The sequence below is a fragment of the Chionomys nivalis genome, chromosome 2 (assembly GCF_950005125.1).
Source record: "Chionomys nivalis chromosome 2, mChiNiv1.1, whole genome shotgun sequence".
Classification (NCBI taxonomy): Eukaryota; Metazoa; Chordata; class Mammalia; order Rodentia; family Cricetidae; genus Chionomys; species Chionomys nivalis.
The window spans coordinates 135,963,832-135,983,294 of NC_080087.1; the positions used below are offsets into that span (position 1 = coordinate 135,963,832).

Consider the following 19,463-nt stretch of genomic DNA (forward strand, 5'->3'; position numbering starts at 1 on the left):
CAGGTAGGGGATAGCTGGTCAACTGTAGTGTCTCTGAATGTCCGCAAGAGGTCAGGACACACTAATGTTAACGAATAATAGGCAGTTCCAGGATAGTCTTTTTTTCCTTTTGTTCTCATGGTAACAAAAGTTTTAAACATCTAGTTTGTTTTTATGTTTGTGTGTGTGTGTTTGTTGTGAGGGGCCAGGTGCAGGTACTCTTAGAGGCCAGAGGTTTTGGCTTTTTGGGAGCTTGAGTTACAATCTTGGGCACCTGACTTGTGTGCTGGGAACAGAGCATTTCCTAAATCACTAAGACAATCTTTCCAACCTCCATTTTTTTTTAAAAAAAAAAATCCTAAAACCTATGTTTTAGCCTTTCTATTTGGCAAGTAGTAGTAGTATTTGATTTGGAACTAAAGTCTGATGTTTTCTTGATGTAGTTGTGACATTAGCCAACTTCAGCTAAATTATCTGGTACTCAGACGTAGAAGTGAATGTGGATTTGAGACAGCTTCACTCCAGGCTGACCTCAAACTCACTGCAGTCCTTTAGCTTCACATCCTCCTGAATGTTGTGATTATAGATGTAAGCCATTATACCTGACTAATTGCTTAGGATATATTTGTTTACTTGTTTTTTGATGTAAGATTTAGAAATGAGTCTTTGTCTCTTTGAAGTATTTGAGGAAGAATTATTTTTCCAATATGTCAAGCTTCTCTTTGTATTAAATTATCATGGTTAGAATATGTTTTAAAAGGTAATTGAATAAGCCAGGAAAATACTTTAGGAAAAGTAATACATACGTACATATAATTTTAAAACCATATTTTAAAGAATTATACAGTTATTTTCAGTCCTTAGACTAAGTTATATACTTAGTATAGTAAGAAATAGTAGCCTATGTTTTATTATTTTAAGATTATTCTGAATTTTTGTATATTGACTTTCTTAACTAAATTATAACTTCCTAGGATAAAGACTACCCTCTCTCCCTCCCCTTGCCCCCCTCCCTGCCTTTCTTGTTCCTCTTATTTTTCTTCTTTTCTTCTTTTGGTTCCTTAGCTTATTTTAATATAATTTCAAACTTACGGAGAAGTGGCAATATCACAAAAGTGTGGGCTTTCCCCTCAGATCCACTTGCCATTTACATTTTGCTTAGTTGTCATTTCTTATTCCCCATCTACCCACTAGAGTATTCTCCACCATACACAACACACACACACACACACACACACACACACCTTTCTCTTTCCATCTTAGGAAAACAACATTGTAGACATTGTACTTACTCCTTTACACAAAATTCCTTAAATTTTTTTCCACTGTACTTGCTGCTATTTTACATAAGAACATGTGTGTTCATAGTGTAATTGCACATTGAGCATATTAAAGCGCCTCTGAGCATATTTTCTTTTTTTACCCTCTTCTCTTCTTACTTGAGAATCCGTATGTTCCCCTGAACAGTTTATGTCTACTTCCACATCATATATAAAAATGATTTTATATTTTTATATAAATTAAAATCTAGACTCTCATGAGAAAATAAATGCTTTTGTCTTTCTGAGAGACTGGATTAATTTACTTAATATGATTGTTTCCAGTTACATCCTGCAAATCACATAATTTCATTGTTCTTTACAGGTGAAAAAAATCCATCCTATTTGTATGTTACATTTTCTTTATCCGTTTTGTTATGCACTGTAGAGGAGCTGCTGGCTGAGTTCCTGCCGCCCTGCTCCCGGCCGCCTGGCTAGCTTATGCCCCGAAATAACAACACACAAATTGTATTCATTTAAACACTGCTTGGCCCATTAGTTTCTAGCCTCTTCTTGGCTAACTCTCATATCTTGCTTTACCCATTTCTAATAATCTGTGTTTTACCGGGAAAGATTCAGCATGTAAGACCTGGTGGCTGGCTCCATTGCGTCTGCCCTGGAGAGGAGAGGCATGGCGTCTGCTTCACTTCCTCTTCCTCCCAGCATTCTGTTCTGTTTACTCCACCCACCTATCAGGCCAAGCAGTTTCTTTATTAATTAACCAATGAAAGCAACAGATTGATATATGACCTTCCCACATCAATGCACGTTGATTGGCTGCATACTTAACTATTCTGAACAGTGCTGCAATAAACATTGACATGCAAGTATCTCTGATGATGATTTGAAGTCTCCTTTGGGTAAATACCTTGCAGTGTTATTGCAGCTGTATCTTGCATAGTTGGAGGCATTCCTTGATCCTGAAAGTCTTCACATACTATATACTGAAGTTTGCTTTAGAATTACTTATAATATTAGAACAGTTTAGGAAATATTTCAACAAGCTATTTTTGTGAGAAAGCTGATGAAAAGTAACTTGAAACAAAGAGCTAAAATTGTCTAAGTAAGTGATTAAAAAACAATTCTGTTGTAATAGAAGAGAAATAAGTGGTTATCAGTAACTTTTTTTATCCTTTTTATAGCATACTAGAATAGTATTCTAGTTTGTTCAGCCTTTAAGCTAATTGCAATTGCATAAGACTGCATCACTTGTTCTAAAGTCTTTCTAGTAGCTGTGATAACACAGTCATTTATACTGTAGTTGACAAACTGTAGAGAACGTAATACGTGGAGGAGTTTCTTTAAAATGTCCTACCTCCTTGACATAAGTTGGGTCATTTATATTCTGTCTCTTAGTGAACTGGAAAGATGGCTTGGTTCTTTAGAACACTTGCTGCTCCTCCAGAGAAGCTGAATTCAGTTCCCAGCTCCTACTCAAACAAACAACCCTGACATTTAAACAACATATACTCCCAGGTACTTTTGATGTATACCGTAAACAGACCACAGCAAGGAAAACATTGCACTACAGGCTAAGCATCTAACTCTTTCATATGTTGTATTGTTTTGCATTTCCTCATCCCCAGCCTCCGTGTCCTCCATGAGTGTATACTGCACCACAAGAATACCAAGCCACTTAGAATTCACATGTCTTTCTTTCTCATGCCTTTCTACTCTTATACATAGTAATTCTTTTGCCTAAAACATCCTTATCCATCTCTGCCTTGTACATTGTCTCTGTCTCACGGAAGTGTCATCCCTTTCCTCTTGCCTTCTCAAACTAAGTTAAGATCTTACTCAACATACATAGCCTTATATATAGCCCTTTTTATTGTTGTTGGTTTTCCCCCTACGAGGTAGGTATAACGAGATTAAACATCATTGTGTCCATCTGTTTTATGGTATCTGGCACATAGAAAATATGCCATAAATATTAAATGAAGTAGAAGCTTCTCATACAAGTTTTGCACATTAACCTCACTCAACTGTTTTCTGGGATTGACGGGGAATTGCTGTTGTTTGTTTGCTCAGATGATTATTTTATTGAAACATTTTTTCTTGTTCTTTTATTTTTGGTTGTGAGCCTAGCCTTTAATAGCTGAGCCATCTCTTCAGTCCTATTTTTTCTTGTTTTTAACTAGCTAGGCATTCTGCTGCATCACTAGTGATGTCATCTATGATATTGTGAGGGTGGCAGCCATACACACACACACCCACAGTGTGTGTGCAGTACAGAGGAGCTTCTTAATAGTTCCACAAAGTTTTCTGGCTATAGACTGAGTGCAGTTGAATTTACTATATACTATAATTTTTGACCTTTAATAATTTAGTACAGTTATTTACTGCCTAGTATATAACAATGATATATTGCTAGTCTACTTTGCTTTGATTCTTTGTTTCTCTTTTTTGTTTCTTCTTCCTTTTTCCCCTCTCTCTTTCTTCATTTGTCTCCTTCCTTCCTCCCTCCCCCCTCCCTCCCTCCCTCCCTTCTCTTTTTTTTCAATCCTTGATGGGGCCAGCAAGATGAAAGGGTGTGCAGCACAAATACTAAAATCCCAGAGACAGATTGGGGTTCAACCTGAAAATCAGAAAAGCAAAGCAGCCAAGTCATTAGAGAGCTCTTACCTCTATGAAATCTTCAGACTGAAAGAGAATGAGTTCCTATCTCATTCTGCCTTACATTCCTCTCTAGTGCTGGGATTAAAGGCGTGCACCGTCACCATCCACCATCCAGCCTCTTTGGCTAACTGGTGTGACTGCTGCAATTAAAGGTATGCGTGACCACGGCCTGGCCTGTATGCCTGACTAGTGTGCTATTTTATATTCTGATCTTCAGGCAAGCCTTATTTATTAATTTATTAAAATACAGTGAAATGTGACTGCGGGGTACCTGCCACTAAACTGGACAACCTGAGTTTGATCTTTGGGACTCATATGTTGGGAAGAGAGAAGCAATTCCCAAAAGTTGTCCTCTGACTTTACATTCCTGGTGCCAGTACAATAGGGATCCCTAGGAATGGATTTTAGCTGAGCTTGTGTCACTGGTCTTGGCATAGTGCCTTGCATTTGACAGCTACCCAGTCAATGCTGTTTAAAAAAATGAATAAAAATGTGGTATTTAAATTGTTTTACTCTTGTCAAACTTCCCTTTATACATGGTGGCCAGTAAAAATAACCTACAATAATCAATTCAAAAACCATGAATATAGAAAATAAGTCATACAGATTTTTGCACTTTTATTTACTGTTACTAAACTTGGGAAAGTTACTTGATTTTTCTTGGCCCAATTTTCTTCATTTACAATTGAATAAAGTCTTAAATAGTTAGTGTAATGTTAGCTGGGAATGTTGTTTTATTGGTATAGTGCTTGCCTATGATGCATAAAATCATTGATTCCATCTCCCGCACCCCATATATTCTAATGTGCACGCTTGTAAATCCCAACACTCAGGAAGCAGAGGCGAGAGGATAGAAGTTACTCACTTATTTATGGTATTTGTATATACCTGAGCTTATGCTTGTGGACTGTGTATATGCAGTACATGTGGAAACCAGAAGAGGGCATCAGATTCCTTGGAATTGGAGTTATAAGCAGCTGTGAGCGGCTGGCTATGGAATCTGGGTTTTAACTCCTGAGCCATTTATCCAGCCTCAAATAAGGAGTTCTTTATGAACTACCTACCTGGTTTTGAAGGGCTAGTACTCAGGGTTTATTTTGGTTCTTTATTATTTGTATAATAATATTTATTTTGTGGTCTTTGGTCTTAAGTTCTTAGGGACCTTTAAAAAACTGTGTGTGTTTAAATACTCATTTATTAAACAGATACTTAATGACAAGGACACAACTATGACCCAGACCACTCAAAGTATTTAAATACAGAAGGAAATAAACCCTTACTCTTAGGGGTCTTTCCTTCCAGTGGAGAAGAGAAAGGATAAATGTGGTTAAGAGTACTATGAAGACACACGAGAAAACCCACAGAATCAACTAACCTGAGCTTATAGGGGTCACAGAGACTGAACCAGGAAGCCTGCATAGGACTGACCGAGGCACTATGTATAGCTATTACAGTTGTGTAGCTTGGTCTTCTTGTGGGACTCCTCTAACAGTAGGCATAGGGGCTATCTCTGATTCCTGTGCCAACTTTTGGGATTCTTATTCTTATAGTGGGTTGTTGCCTTGTCTGGGTTTCAACTTGGTATGGCATGTTTGGTTGATATCCATGGGAGGTCTGCCTTTCTCTGAAAAGAAACAGGAGGAGTGGATGGGGGATTGAGGGGAAATGATGAGGGAGGAACTTGGGGGAGAGGAAAGAGGGGACACAACAGTTGGGTTGTAATAAATAAATAAATAAATGAAGTACTACGAAGAAGTCGAGTATGATTGTGCCCACCTTTAATCCTAGTGCTCAGAAGCAGAGGCAGGTGGACCTCTGTGAGTTCAATTCCAGCCTGGTCTACCTAGAATTCTAGGATGGCTAGTACTACATAGAGAAGCTCTACCCTCCCTCTTAAAAACAAAACAAAACAGTTTTATGAAGAAAACTAAAACCCTACAGGGGACAGAATGTAACAAGGATGGAGTGCTACTTTGATGGGATGCTCACTTGAATGAAGCAAGGGCACAAACCTGCACATATCTGGAGGAAAGAGTTCCAGGTAGGAGAGCTGACATTGAAAAGACTGGAGGTTGGAGCAAGTGTGTATGTTCCAATGAGTAAGACAGTTGAGTCTATAAAACTGAAGGAGTGAGGAAGCAGGAAATGGTGAGGGGAGGTCTCTGAAGGCTAGGATTTTGCAGAGCTTTGTTTACCTGCCACTGTCTTTGGACTTTATTATAGCTTCAGTAACTTTGCATGTCGGTGCATGATTTGAGGGTCAGTATGTTTAGAGCATAGTTGTCCTCATGTGACAGATCAGGGAACTTACGTGGAGCTTTAACATATTCTGTAAGATGTCTAGCCCAATATTTGTGGAATTCTGTGTGAAGTCTTTGAAACTATATTTGGAGTATTACAGAGCCATTCAGCACAGAGATTGACACTACAGTTGTACTTTCTGCTAGTGTGTATTTTGAAAATTGTTGTTTGTGAATCTAGTCATATTTGATAGTTTCCCTTCTGTAGGGAACTGACCTCCTAGGCTCATCTGTTCCTTGAACTGAGGCTTCCTTCCTCATTCTGTTTGTCAAGATTGTCTTCGTTAATCATTTCTATTTTTTTATGTTATAGTCTAGTTTTGAAGATTTGATTTCAGAGAATCACATCATGTATCATACCTTGTTATGAATAATTTTTTTTTGTTCTGAATAATTTTTAAGATAAAGTTGTAACTGCTCATTCAACACAGATGCCTGTATTTCAGATGGAGCAATTATCAGATGAAGAAATTGACCATGGTGCTGAAGAAGACAGTGACAAGGAAGATCAGGACCTGGATAAAATGTTTGGAGCCTGGCTTGGGGAACTGGACAAACTTACTCAGGTTAGGATTATTGAAAAAACTGGTTGAAGATTTGAAGCTATCACTACATGTTTAAAGCTTAATGTACAAAAAAAAAGATATGAGTGCAAACTAAATTTTAAAATGCTGGTTACAGAAAAAAAAACATTAACAGGTAGAGGAATAGAAACTTTACAGTGCAAGATAATTTGTGGTTATTATTTGTATATGCTCATGTGAGAATGCATGTGTGATATGTGTTTATCTGTGTGAGCGTGCACATGCAAGGTAGACACCAGAGGATATCCTCAGGGCTTCTTCCTTGGAAGGCCACTACTTCTTTGAAATATAGGGTCCTATTCTCTCTTCTCTTCTTTCTCTCTGAGTATCCCCCTTTTAGTGAAGCAGAGTTAAAGAATTTTATTAAAGATAAGTTTAATACAGGTGTAAGCACCAGGGAGGAAAGGTGCTCAGAAGAAGGCAGGGCAGTGTGGGTATGGGTTTCCTAAGAGGAAGTCGCCAGATAAGGTAGGTCTTTCCTTGGCATAATGCTTACCAATTAGGTAAGAACTGGGCAATCTTCCTAAATCTGCCTACCCAGGACTGAGATTACAAGCGCCCACCATTTAGATTTGGGTTTGAGAGCCAAATGCTTGCAAGTGCTTTACCAACTGACCCATCTCCCTAGCCCCTTTTCTGTAAATATTCTAAGGTTTTAAAAAAACCAATTTTTTAACAGGGTTTCTGTTAATGTGAGAGGGAATTTAATACCTCTTTCATAAATTTGAATTGTAGGCTAAAAATTTAAATTTTGACATATTTTGTTCTGTAACAAATTTAAATACACCTTATGACATATGTTGTTCGTATTTTCTTGCTCATAGTTTCAAAATACTGACAAAAGTTCATTCCAGGCTACATTTAAAATTGTTCTAAAGTTTCTGTTTTAGTTTGGTTTTTGCTTTGTTTTGTTGGATTGTGGATTGAGTGTGGTGGTGAGTGGTTGGTTGTTTAGTTTTTGAGATAGCATCTCATGTAGCTCAGGTTGATTTTGGACTTGACATGTAACTTGATTTCAGGGATGACCTTGAGCTGACAATCTTGTTATATCTACTGCCCAAATGTTGAGATTACAGGCATGGGTCAGGCATGGGTCAGGCATGGGACATCATGGTGTGCGTTTGTTCATTTGTTTTGGATCATAGGTCTTAGTTTTTAAATTTTTGTTATATTGTATGTGTGTATGTGTGAGGGGGAGGGGCGAGTGCATGCATGCCACAGTTTGCCTGTGGACATTAGGGTACAACTTTGTGGAGTCTCTCCTACCTTTATGCGGATCCCTGGGATTGAATTTAGGGCCCATGTTTTCATGGCACATATTTTACTTGCTAAACCATTATCCCCTATGTCAGGACACTTTTTAGAATAAAAAAAATGGAGTTTTTACTTCCCTGGTTAATGTACTTTATGTAATATATAAAGATGGTCATGTTTATTAAAACAAATTTAATTTCATAATAATGAGACTGTTAAAACTTACTTATATTTAAATAATTTCTTTGGGAATACATAAGTATAAAATTCCATAACTAATGGAAAAATAAAATGATGGCTTAAAGTTCTAACTTCCTTCTTAGCTGTGGATCAGTTTGAAAGGTAGATACTACAGAGAGGATGGGCAAGAAGGCAAAAAGCAAAAGTTTTTTTATTTCACATCCTTTTAAGTGGGCTGCCACCAGAAGGTGTGGCCCCGATTTAAGGTATGTCTTACCACCTTATAATTCAATCAAGGAAACCCCTCACAGTTGTGCCCAACTGCTTGGGTTTAAAATACTTGGACCCTAGTCTGTAGCTCTTTTGGAGAGGTTATTGTTTGAATGACTGGTCCAGCCTTGCTGGAGGAAATGGGACACCGGGCAAGTAGTCTTTGAATTTGAGGCCAGCCTAGTCTAAAGAATAAGTTTCAGGACAGCCAGACTTAGGCAATGAAGGACAGAAAGCTGGTGAAGATGTAATTGAACAAGGGGGGGCATGTTCCAGCCCCAGCAAGCAGCAGAACTTGGCAGTTTCAGCCACATGGCTCTAGCTTTAGAATTAAGGATAGAAAAAAGGGGTTATGGAATTTGCTTCCATACCTAAAAGCGTCTGAGGTCAGGAATGTGTCAGGTATCCCTGAATGAGGCCTAGTAGAGAGACCATTGTGTGAAGCTGTGAAGTTGAAACCTGGATTGCCTTGGAGACGCCAAGATGTTAGAGGTGCCAGAACAGTGGGATACCTGCTGAGGAGAGCTATTAACAGGGAGTGTTAGTTACATAGTTAGAACCAGCCCAAGAGAATGAAGTGTGTTGCTGTCAACAAAGCTGAAAGAAGTTGGAGATTTGAAGAGTACTTTGACTTCAGACATGGAAAAGCAGAATTTAGAATTTGCCCAGCTGGTTTTGTGTCTTGTTTTGGTCCAGTGTTTCCTCACTATGCTCTATGTATATACATTATCATTCCAAAATGCAGGGAAGGGAGCATAGTGAGGAAACATGGGACCAAAACAAGACCCAAAACCAGCTGGGCAAACTCTAAATTCCTGTGCCATTATAGGATGGAATTATGTAATCTGCCTTTTGATTTTGATTTTTATAGTAGATTATAGTTAAAAGATGCATGAATCTCAGAAGAGACTTTGGACTTTAAAACATTGTTGAGGCTGTGATAAACTATGGGGACTCTCGAAGTTTAGACTAAATGCATTTTGCATTATGATATTGTTACAAGCTTTTGGTGACCAGGGAGTGGAATGTGTAGTTTGAATATAATAGGCTTCCATAATCTCATAGGGAGTGGCAATATTAGGGGATATGGCTTTCTTGGAGTGGGTCTGGCCTTGGAGGAAGTATGTTACTGTGGGGGTGAGCTTTGAGGATTCCTGCTGTATGATCGTCCTCTTACACACTGTAAAGATTTGTCATTTGTATTAGTTTAATAAAATGCTGATTGGCCAGTATAGTAGGAAGTATAGGCAGGGCGACCACACTAAGAGAATTCTGGGAAGAGGAAAGGCAGAGACACAGTCATCAGCCAGACTTAGAGGAAGCAATATGGGAATACCTCAGTGCTTTGCTGAGCAAAGGTACCAAGTCACATGGCTAAACATAGACAAAAATTATAAGTTAAGCTGTAAGAGCTAGTTAATAATAAGCCTGAACTAATAGGCCAAGCAGTTTATAATTAATATAAGTCTCTGTGTCATTCTTTGGGACTGAATGGCTGTGGCACCATTGTCATAGGAATCTTCTGTCAACAGATTCCTATGTTCAGGATACCACCAAGTATGTTAGTCGACTTCTTGTTGCCCATAAGGTATAGAACTCTTAGCTCCTTCTCCGGTACTCTGCCATGCTCCCTGCCATAATGATAAAGGATTGAACCTCTAAAACTGTAAGCAAGCCACCCCAATTAAATGTGTTTCTTATAAGAGTTGCCATGGTCATGTATTTACTTAGATTTATTTTATTACTTAGTTCACTACAGGATTATCTGCATATATTCAGTGTTACTGGTTAATCAAACTTAAGATTTAAGTAGTTGATGATTCTTCTAAAATAGTGGTTAAAAAATTGTATGTTGTCTTTTTTTTTTTTCTGGGAAAGGATCTGTAGGTTTTTGTAAATTCTTAGCTACCTTCCCGAGGGTTAAAATTTACCATATTTTATTACCATTTTCTTAACCTACGGAGTGTTTCCATATATGTCCTTTGTTGCCTCAGCACCATGGACAGATAATTAAAATACATGTTCATTCATTTGAACTGGAAAGAGTTGAATTTTCATAGGTCTTCAGTTACAGGCATGTTATTTTATAGGAAATATTTCTCCCTTCAACTCTATTGAAAGGAGTAATTCTGAAGAATTAAATTTGGGGGTTATAGGAGAATTTCTTAGCTGTTTTTTTAAATTTTTGAACTAAAACACTGAGTAGGTTGTAGATCACATTGATTTGATGGTTTCAAAAACAGGATGAAGAACTAGAGAAATGGCTTAGTGACCAAGAATACTGGCTGTTCTTGCAGAGGACACAGGTTCATTCTCAGCACCCAAATGGCAGCTTATAACTGTAATTCCAGTTCTAGGTGATACAACTGCCTCTCTAGTCTCCACAGGTACTGTATACACACATGATACGTTTACATACATCTCGTCAAAATATTCATATACATAAAATAAAAGAAAAACAGAATGGAGTCTGGGAGTATAGCTTTTTTCATAGCTTGCTTCCCTAACAATTCAGACACCAGGACCCATTCCTATTACCACATGATGCAGGTATAGTAGCATATAGCTATAATCACAGCATTCTAGAGGGCATCTTCATTCAAGGTCATCTTCTACTACATAGTTACTTTTAGGCAGGCCTGGTGTACAGAAGAGACTATCTAAAACAAAAACAACAATAAAAACAAGATGGACACTATTTATATGAATTATCAAAATCTTGAACTATATAAATAATAAAAATAGCATTCTAATGTAACTTTATGATTCTATAAATAGAATACATGGAGTTCTTTTTGTTTTTGTTTTTGCAACAAGGTTTCCCTGTGTAGCCCTAGGTGTCCTGGGACTTGCTATGTAGACTATGCAGAGATTATCCTGCCTCTGCCTCCAAAGTGTTGAGACTAAAGGCATATACCACCACCACATCCAACACTGAAGTTCTTTTTTAAAACTTGAAGCTTATTTGATAGGACATTATATAGAAACTAGTTGTAAAAGACTATTCTAACTTTTCTTTCTATTGTAACTTTAAGTAGTTCCTCCTCTTCTCTTCTCTTCTCTTTTTTCTTTGTTATTGTTGTAATTTTCTGTTTAGATGTCTTTTCCTTATTGTAGAAAGGCTACAGGTGAAGAGTAGTATGGTAAGAAGATGGTAAGGGCTAGAAGTGTAATCTAGTGATAGACCTGAGTGTCTGCTATGCACAAGGCCTGAGGTTCAGTCCCCAACACCACAAAAGGGAGTAAGTGGGTGAGTGGATGGGGTGAGTGGATGAAAGAAGTTCAAGATTATACTTTGCCTTTAGGTATGGATGAGGCTATGACAGATCAAAAATAGACCCATTTAATGAAAGAGATCACAAAACTTCCTTCGTGGTTCTTTGCCATGTCCGTATTCATATACTTAGATTATTTCACAATGAATTTATATAGAAAGATGTCATTGACTAAACAATGTATTTGAAAAGGTATTTACTCTGAACTATGATAGTTCTGAGTCTCAGTTATCTTAAAAGTATTTAGAAATGAGAGATAGCTAATTAAAATCAGTTTTTTTTTTCTTTCTTGAGGCTATCATTTAGAAAAAACTTTTGGCTTTGTTAATATGTGTGCTGGATAGTTTTATGTCAACTTGACACATGCTAAAAATGTTCTAAGAGGAGGGAAAGTCAATTAAGAAAATGCTTCCATAAGATGAGGCAGCAAGCAAGCCTGTAGGCTTGCTTAGTGATTTTCTTAGTGATTTTTGGGGGAGGGCCCAACCCATTGTGGTGCAATCCCTAGCCTGGTGGTCCTGGGTCCTATAAGAAAGCAGGCTGGCCAGGCAGTGGTGGTGCAGGCATTTAATCCCAACACTTGGGAGGCAGAGGCAGATGGATCTCTGTGATTTTGAGGCCAGCCTGGTCTACAAGAGCTAGTTCCAAAGCTACAGAGAAACCCTGTCTCGAAAAACAAAACAAAACAAAATAGAACAAAAAAAAAAAAAAAAGAAAGAAAGACAGAAAGCAGGCTGAACAAACCATGGGGGAACAAGTCAGTAAGCAGCACTCCTCCATGGTCTCTGCATCAGCTCCTACCCTGCTTGAACTCTTTTCCTAAATTCCTTTGATGATGAACAGTATGGCACTTCGCTAATCTTTTTGTGTAATGGAATTTCATATTAATGTTACTTGTTAAACTTTCATTTTTTTAAAAGAGTTTGGATTCTGACAAGCCTAAAGAACCAGTGAAAAGATCTCCTCTTCGCCAGGAAACAAACATGGCCAACTTTTCTTACCGCTTCTCCATATACAACTTGAATGGTAAGATTTGATTAAGGAAAGTTTAAAATAATATACTGAGTTCTGTAATACATAAATGATAGAAATGCAATTCTAAATATAAAACAGTATAAAAATTATATACATAACTTGGCTGGGTTTTGTTTCTCCTTTTTAAAATTAGTGTGTTTTGTGTGTGGGAGCTATGCACATGAGTGCTGGTCCTTGCAGAAGCCAGAAGTGTCAGATCCTTAGAGCTAGAGTTACAGGTAGTTGTAGTTGTAAACCATCTAATGTGGGTGCTAGGAATTAAACTCAGGTCCTCCAGAAGAAGAGCACATGTTCTTAGCCACTGAGCCATCTTTCTTTCCATCCTGGGTTCTGTTGTTGATTTGTGAATATTAATTCAAATTAACTGGAAGAGTTCCAGAAGAAAAAAGCAACTAGAACGTAACAAATAGTTTTCTTGTCTTATATTTAATACTTGATATTGCGTATGCTAATGAGAAAGCCCACATTAATCTGATTGCATTGTTTTCTGACTGGATTAAAGTCCAAAGAAAATTGTTTTTAGTAATTTTAAATCAGCTGGTGTGACCTTTCTTTAGTGTACCTAGCCACTTCTTAGTGTTTTAGAATAAATGTTCTAAGTTTTTTTACTTTTTTTCTCTTTATGCTCTTCTCTCTCTTGGTAGTATTTTATCTACCTGGACATTGGCGATATTAATAGCTGTTTTGTTAGGGTTTCTATTACTGCAATGAAACACCATGACCAAAAGCAAGTTGGGAAGCCAAGGGTTATTTGGCTTACACTTCCATATCGTTGTCTATTAGTGAAGGAAGTCAGGACAGGAACTCAAACAAGGCAAGAACCTGGAGGGAGGAGCTGATAAAGAAGCCACGCTCCCCATGGCTTGCTCAGCCTGCTTTCTTACAGAATCCAGGACTACGAACCCACGAGTGGCATCACCCACAATGGATTGAGCCCTCTTCCATCACTAATTAAGAAAATGCCTTAAAGCCAGCTCTTACAGAGGTGTTTTCTCAATTGAGGTTCCCTCCTTTCAGATTGTGTCAAGTTGACATAAAATTAGCCAGCATAAAAGTATAAAGTTACCTGGGAGATTTGGTTAAAACCATGGCAAAGCACAAGGTGTTTTCAGTATTGTGTCTTTGAACTTACAACCTTATTTTCTTTAATAGAGATCTTGAAAGATGGACTATTTGCTTTAAAAATTCTCTTAAAATTTAAAACAAAACCAACTAAGTACTTTGTTTTATTGGTTTTAGACCCAATGAAATGTGTTCTTTTGCTTTTTTCTACTGCCTATGACTAATTTATCGTAAATGTATAGATTTTGATTATGTTCTGGAAACTTATATCTTCTTTGTAGAAGCTCTGAATCAGGGAGAGACTGTGGATCTGGATGCCCTGATGGCTGATCTCTGCTCCATAGAACAGGAGCTCAGCAATATTGGCTCAGGAAATAGTAAGCGTCAAGTCACAGAACCAAAAGTCACTCAGAAGCTACCTAGCCGGCATACGTCGAAACATGGCTCTCTGAGAGGAGTAGGAGTATCATCTTCTTCTAATAGAACAACTACTAAACCTTCCCATGCTAACTACTCCCTGGATGACATCACTGCACAATTAGAACAGGCTTCCTTGAGCATGGATGAGGCCGCTCAGCAATCTGTAGTAGAAGATTCTAAACCTTTAATGACGAATCAGCACAGAAGGACTGCATCAGCTGGCACTGTGAATGATGTTGAAGTGCACTCTGTTAGTAACTCCTCCCGTTCGAGCATCACTTCTGCAGCTTCTAGCATGGATTCTTTGGATATTGACAAAGTGGTGCGCCCTCAAGAACTGGATTTGACAACACATCAGGGACAGCCAGTTACTGAGGTAAATAGATGGAATTTACTTCCTCTGTTATTTTTGACTTTAAAATATGGAGAAATGAGTGTTTTTTTTCTTTTTTCCTTTTTTTTTTCTTTTTTGTTTTTAAACTGACTTTCTTCTTTAACATAAAAGTTTATCAAAAGTGTTTCTCAGCCTAATAAGGCCACAGAAGAACTACATCACCAGTCAGGGTAGTGTCATGAAGGTAAGTTAGAAGAGGTTTAGAGTCTTCTTTCTGTCTTCTGACTTGTTAGAACCTTTGAATTAATGCCAGTTATTTCATGTGATTAAAAAATGAATTATGATTTGCAAAGCCATGAATACTTAATAAGCTGATAATTGTTTTTGACATGATTGAAGTGAGACCTTATGGCCATGTAAATCATAATTGTAATTTTTGAAGATTCTACTGTTTGGAGTTTGCTCCATTTTGTTATCAAAGGGTTAGTTAGTGTGGTGTAGTAGAAAGAAAAGTTGGACTTCAAGAACTTGTGTCTCTGTCATTTGGTACCCATGGAACCAGACAGTTTATCTAGACCTCAGTTTTTTGTAAGAAAACTTGAATTACCATTACCTGGTTTGCCTTCTTCTCTTCCTCAGAGGGTCATTCCAAGACTCAGAAGTGATTGATGTGAGGGATGTAAGATGACATTTTCTTGAGTTTTTGGGTAAGGGTAGGAGATGACCTTGTGATAATAAAGTTAACAAAAGAAAGAGATTTCTTTCATCTAGAAGATAGCAATCTTTTGTATGATAGCAGCAAGAAAGAAAATGAATGGAGCAGAACAAAGCCAGCCTTTCCACTGAGCTTGTGTTTATATACTCTGCGACAGAGCAGAAGAATGTATTCATTATTAGCACAAGTGTGAAATAGTGTCAAACACAATTGAAAGAATTACAAGAAACTTGAAATTTACTCTCTGACATTGTTAGACTCTCCTGTGTCCAAATGATTTAATTCTTCAGATTAATTTAATCAGTAACTCTTGCTATTTACCCAAATGCTTAGCTTTGTTTTAGGTACTGTGGAGTGCAAAAGAAACATTAACCATCATGGTTTAGAGACAAATGAGCTATTGCAAAGAAAGGAAGCAAGTCACATGAACCTAAAGAATAAACCCTCATTTATCTAAAATGGTTCTTGCCTCCATTCTGTAATATATATATATAAAACAATTGAAATTTCTACTTTATGAGGAAACCCAATGTCACTTTATGGCCTATGAATTCTACTTAGTACCAGCTTCTCAGCATTTCATTTCATGCCTGCCAGATTTACCTGATGAGATTTAAGTAAGTAGTATTTTATTAGAGATGTGTTTTTATGTTCTTTGTCTTATATGTTATTCTTTTCTGTCCTATTATTTTGAGTTAGATCAAAATTTGTGAGAACAGATCTGAACTAATTACTAAAGATATTCTGTGTGACTGTGGCTTTTGACTCCCTGTCCTGTTCAAATGTCTTTCTATCTGTAAAGTTCAAACAATGTAAGAGAGAATATAAAGTGAAGTGACCCATCTCTCAGGAAACACATGAAATGGTATCTGGTGATATCCATGGGTAAAGATAACAACATTTGGTGGTGTCATATTTAATATAATATCTTTCACATGGGGTTTGGTAGGTAAATCAAGGAATTGTCTAGTCTTAACTGGCCTCCTCTTTTATCCTGTCCAGAGTAATTTAAAAAAAATGGTTTAATAACTTGCTTCAATATTCTTTATTCTTGATATACTGCATTCTGATTCAGATTGAACTAACTAAGATGAGCTCATTAGATCCAAATTCATCTATCAAATAGTCATAAAATCAAATACAGTTTTAAAAGTTATAATTAGCTTTTCATACATGGAATTAAATAGTTCTGTCGGACTTATGAAACATCTTCTCCCACACACACGCCATATCATGCTCCAAGAAATAAACACTCTGATCCTCGAGCTGGTGCTTCTAACATGTATCTCCATAGCATTAAGTCCACACTTAGATCACTGTATCTCTCGCTCTCTTTTCTCCCCTTCTGTGTATATTACGTACTGACTTTGGGAAGTGAGACTATAGCTTGTCTTTGGACAATACCTTTCACTTCTCTACTCCTGTTCCATCCTTTCTAGTTCTCCCTTCTTTTTCCCCTTTCTCACATTTAGTTATTGTTTATTTCCTTTATTATCTGTGGTCTTCGAGATCAAACCTAGGTTCTTACATGTGCTAGGCAAGCACTTACACACGCTTACCACCGAGCTAAACTCCCAGCCCTCCCAGTACACTCAGTGCTCTTATTATAATGACTATGTACTTGAACTTTGCTGCAAAACTGTATATTTTTTACTTTCTTTTAAGGGATAACAGTTTGCTTTTAAAAACAACAAAACTACTTCATTTTTCTCTGTGTTTATCATTATTTCAGCTCTCATTTACCACAGTTGATTTAATCCTGGTTAGTTTGAACGGAGGTAATATGTGCATTTCTTCCCTCTTAAAATTCATTTTCTTCCTATTCTCTTATGTAGGATTATTTATGTCTTTTCCCTCAACCACTAACTTTCTGCAGAGAAGTTTCTACCGGTCTCTGGCAAGAAGGGACTGGCAGTCAGTATTTCAGCAGCCCATTAGGGAGAAGAAAAAGTTAGGATTTGGCATTGTTTCTCAGTGTGAACTTCATTTGATCCTTTAGATTTCTCAACACAAATACAACTGACACTTTGGGCTACATGGATTTTGGTTGTGAAAGGTTGCCCTGGATATTGTAGGATGTTTAGAAGTACCCTTATTCTCTACTCAGTAGGTGCCTGAGGATGGACGCGTAAAAGAAATCCCACAGGGGCTGGAGAGAGGGCTCAGAGGTTAAGAGCATTGCCTGCTCTACCAAAGGTCCTGAGTTCAATTCCCAGCAATCACATGGTGCCTCACAACCATCTGTAATGGGGTCTGGTGCCCTCTTCTGGCCAGCAGGCATACACACAGACAGAATATTGTATACATAATAAATAAATAAATATTAAAAAAAAAAGAAATCCCACACTAGCTCAGAACTGAGAATAATAGAGGGTTATTTATTTAGGGGTAGACTCACACACAAAAAAAGTTCTCTTTATAAAGTTTACTCTATCGCTTTTGGGATAATTGCTATTAATTTCTTCCAGAAAATTAGCACAAGCTCTTTTCCATGGTTCATTGTCTTCCTATAACTTTTTTATTTCATCAGTAGTAAAAGACACTATAATCTCTGCTGGATCTATACCTGCTAATTGACAAAGTTTCAATTTGCCTTTTATAATTAACTCAGAGACTTTTCTACATAAGTTTTTTATTTTTAACTTGGTTTGTGTGGTAAAAAGATCTAATCTAATATAATATTGTCCCTCTGCATTAAAATTCCTGTAGGAGAAATTCTGAAAGGCAATATGACTAGAATACAATTAAGATTTGGATTCATCCTATGCACATGTGCCTCCTCTAAGTTCTCCTCGACAATTGTCAATTCCTTTTCTGCTTCAGCTGTTAATTCTCTGGGACTATTCAAGTCTTTATCACCAACTAAGGTTTTGTTTAAATGAATTATTAGATCAGGTGTTATCCCAATAGCCAGTCGTTGACGGGAAATGTCTCCTAACAATCTTTGAAAGTCATTAAGAATCCACAACTGGTCTCTCCTAATTTGTGTGTTTTGTGTTCTAATTTTCTGTGAACCTATTCTATAACCTAGGTAATTGACAGAATCTCTTCTGTATTTTTTCAGTAGCAATTTGTAATCCCCATTTTGGCAAAACTTTCTTTACTTCTTAAAACATTCTTTCTAAAGTATCTATGTTTGAATCAGATAGCAAAATGTCATCCATGTAATTGTTAATTATAGACTTAGTAAATTGCTTACGTATTATCTCCAAAGTATTGGCACAGAGTGGGGCCATTGAGCATTCCATGTGGGAGTCCAGTGATACCTCCTAGTAGGCTGAGAATTATTATAAGTAGGCACTGTGAAGGCAAGTTTTTCTCTATCTGTTTCTTATAAAGGTATAGTGAAGAAACAATCTTTAAAATTAATAACTATGAGAGGCCATCTTTTTGGTAATAGAGAAGAGAGAGGAATTCCAGATTGTAGTGGACCCATAGGTTGAATTGCCTTATGGACCTCTTAGATCTGTCACCATTCCCTATTTACCAGATTTCTGTTCTACAACAAATGCAGGAAAATTCCAAGAGCTGATTGATTCTTCAATATGGTGAGCATCTAGTTGCTCTTGTACCAGCTGTTCTAAAGCCTGCAGCTTTTCTTCAGCTAGAGGCTATTGCTTAACCTATATTGGTTTCTCAGTTAAGTATTTTAAAGGTAGGTCTGTTGGAACCCCTAAAGGTTTGCCAGTTACTTTGTGTTCTTGTACAGCCTGAATGTATAGTACCTTTACTATACATTTACAAATACACCTTTGTGTATAGAGTTTCTGGGAATGCAGGAATGTTAATCTGGGTATTCCATTGCTGCAGCATGTCATGACCCCATAAATTTACTGCAATATTAGCCACATAAGGCCTCAACTTTCTTCTCTGTTCTTCTGACCATATGCGTTCAACCCATCTTGTGCTTTGTTTAACTTGAGATAGGGTTCCAATTCCTAGTAGTTGAACATCTTCCTCTTGAAGAGGCCAATTTGGAAGCCAAGATTCTGGAGTAATGATACTCTTGCACCTGTGTCTATCAAATCAACAATTACAATGTATTTTATACGTACTCTTAGCTTTGGTCTTTGGTAATTTATAGAAGTCTGTCAGAATATATGTTTCCTATTTACTA

At 37.3% G+C, this 19,463-nt stretch overlaps 1 protein-coding gene across 8 annotated transcripts in view; it reads left to right on the plus strand.

Annotated features, from left to right (window-relative positions):
• Raph1 (Ras association (RalGDS/AF-6) and pleckstrin homology domains 1) overlaps positions 1-19,463 on the plus strand; it is a 98,190-nt gene that overhangs the window by 15,639 nt on the left and 63,088 nt on the right. For all 8 annotated transcript variants that reach the window (XR_009055980.1, XR_009055981.1, XM_057754732.1 and 5 more), the window contains exons 2-4: positions 6,664-6,783; positions 12,701-12,806; positions 14,159-14,673. Coding sequence is in view for 6 of the 8 variants with exons in the window: in XM_057754732.1 (XP_057610715.1) it covers positions 6,664-6,783; positions 12,701-12,806; positions 14,159-14,673 (741 nt within the window). In the remaining 2 variants the exon portion in view is untranslated. The remainder of the gene's footprint in view (positions 1-6,663; positions 6,784-12,700; positions 12,807-14,158; positions 14,674-19,463) is intronic.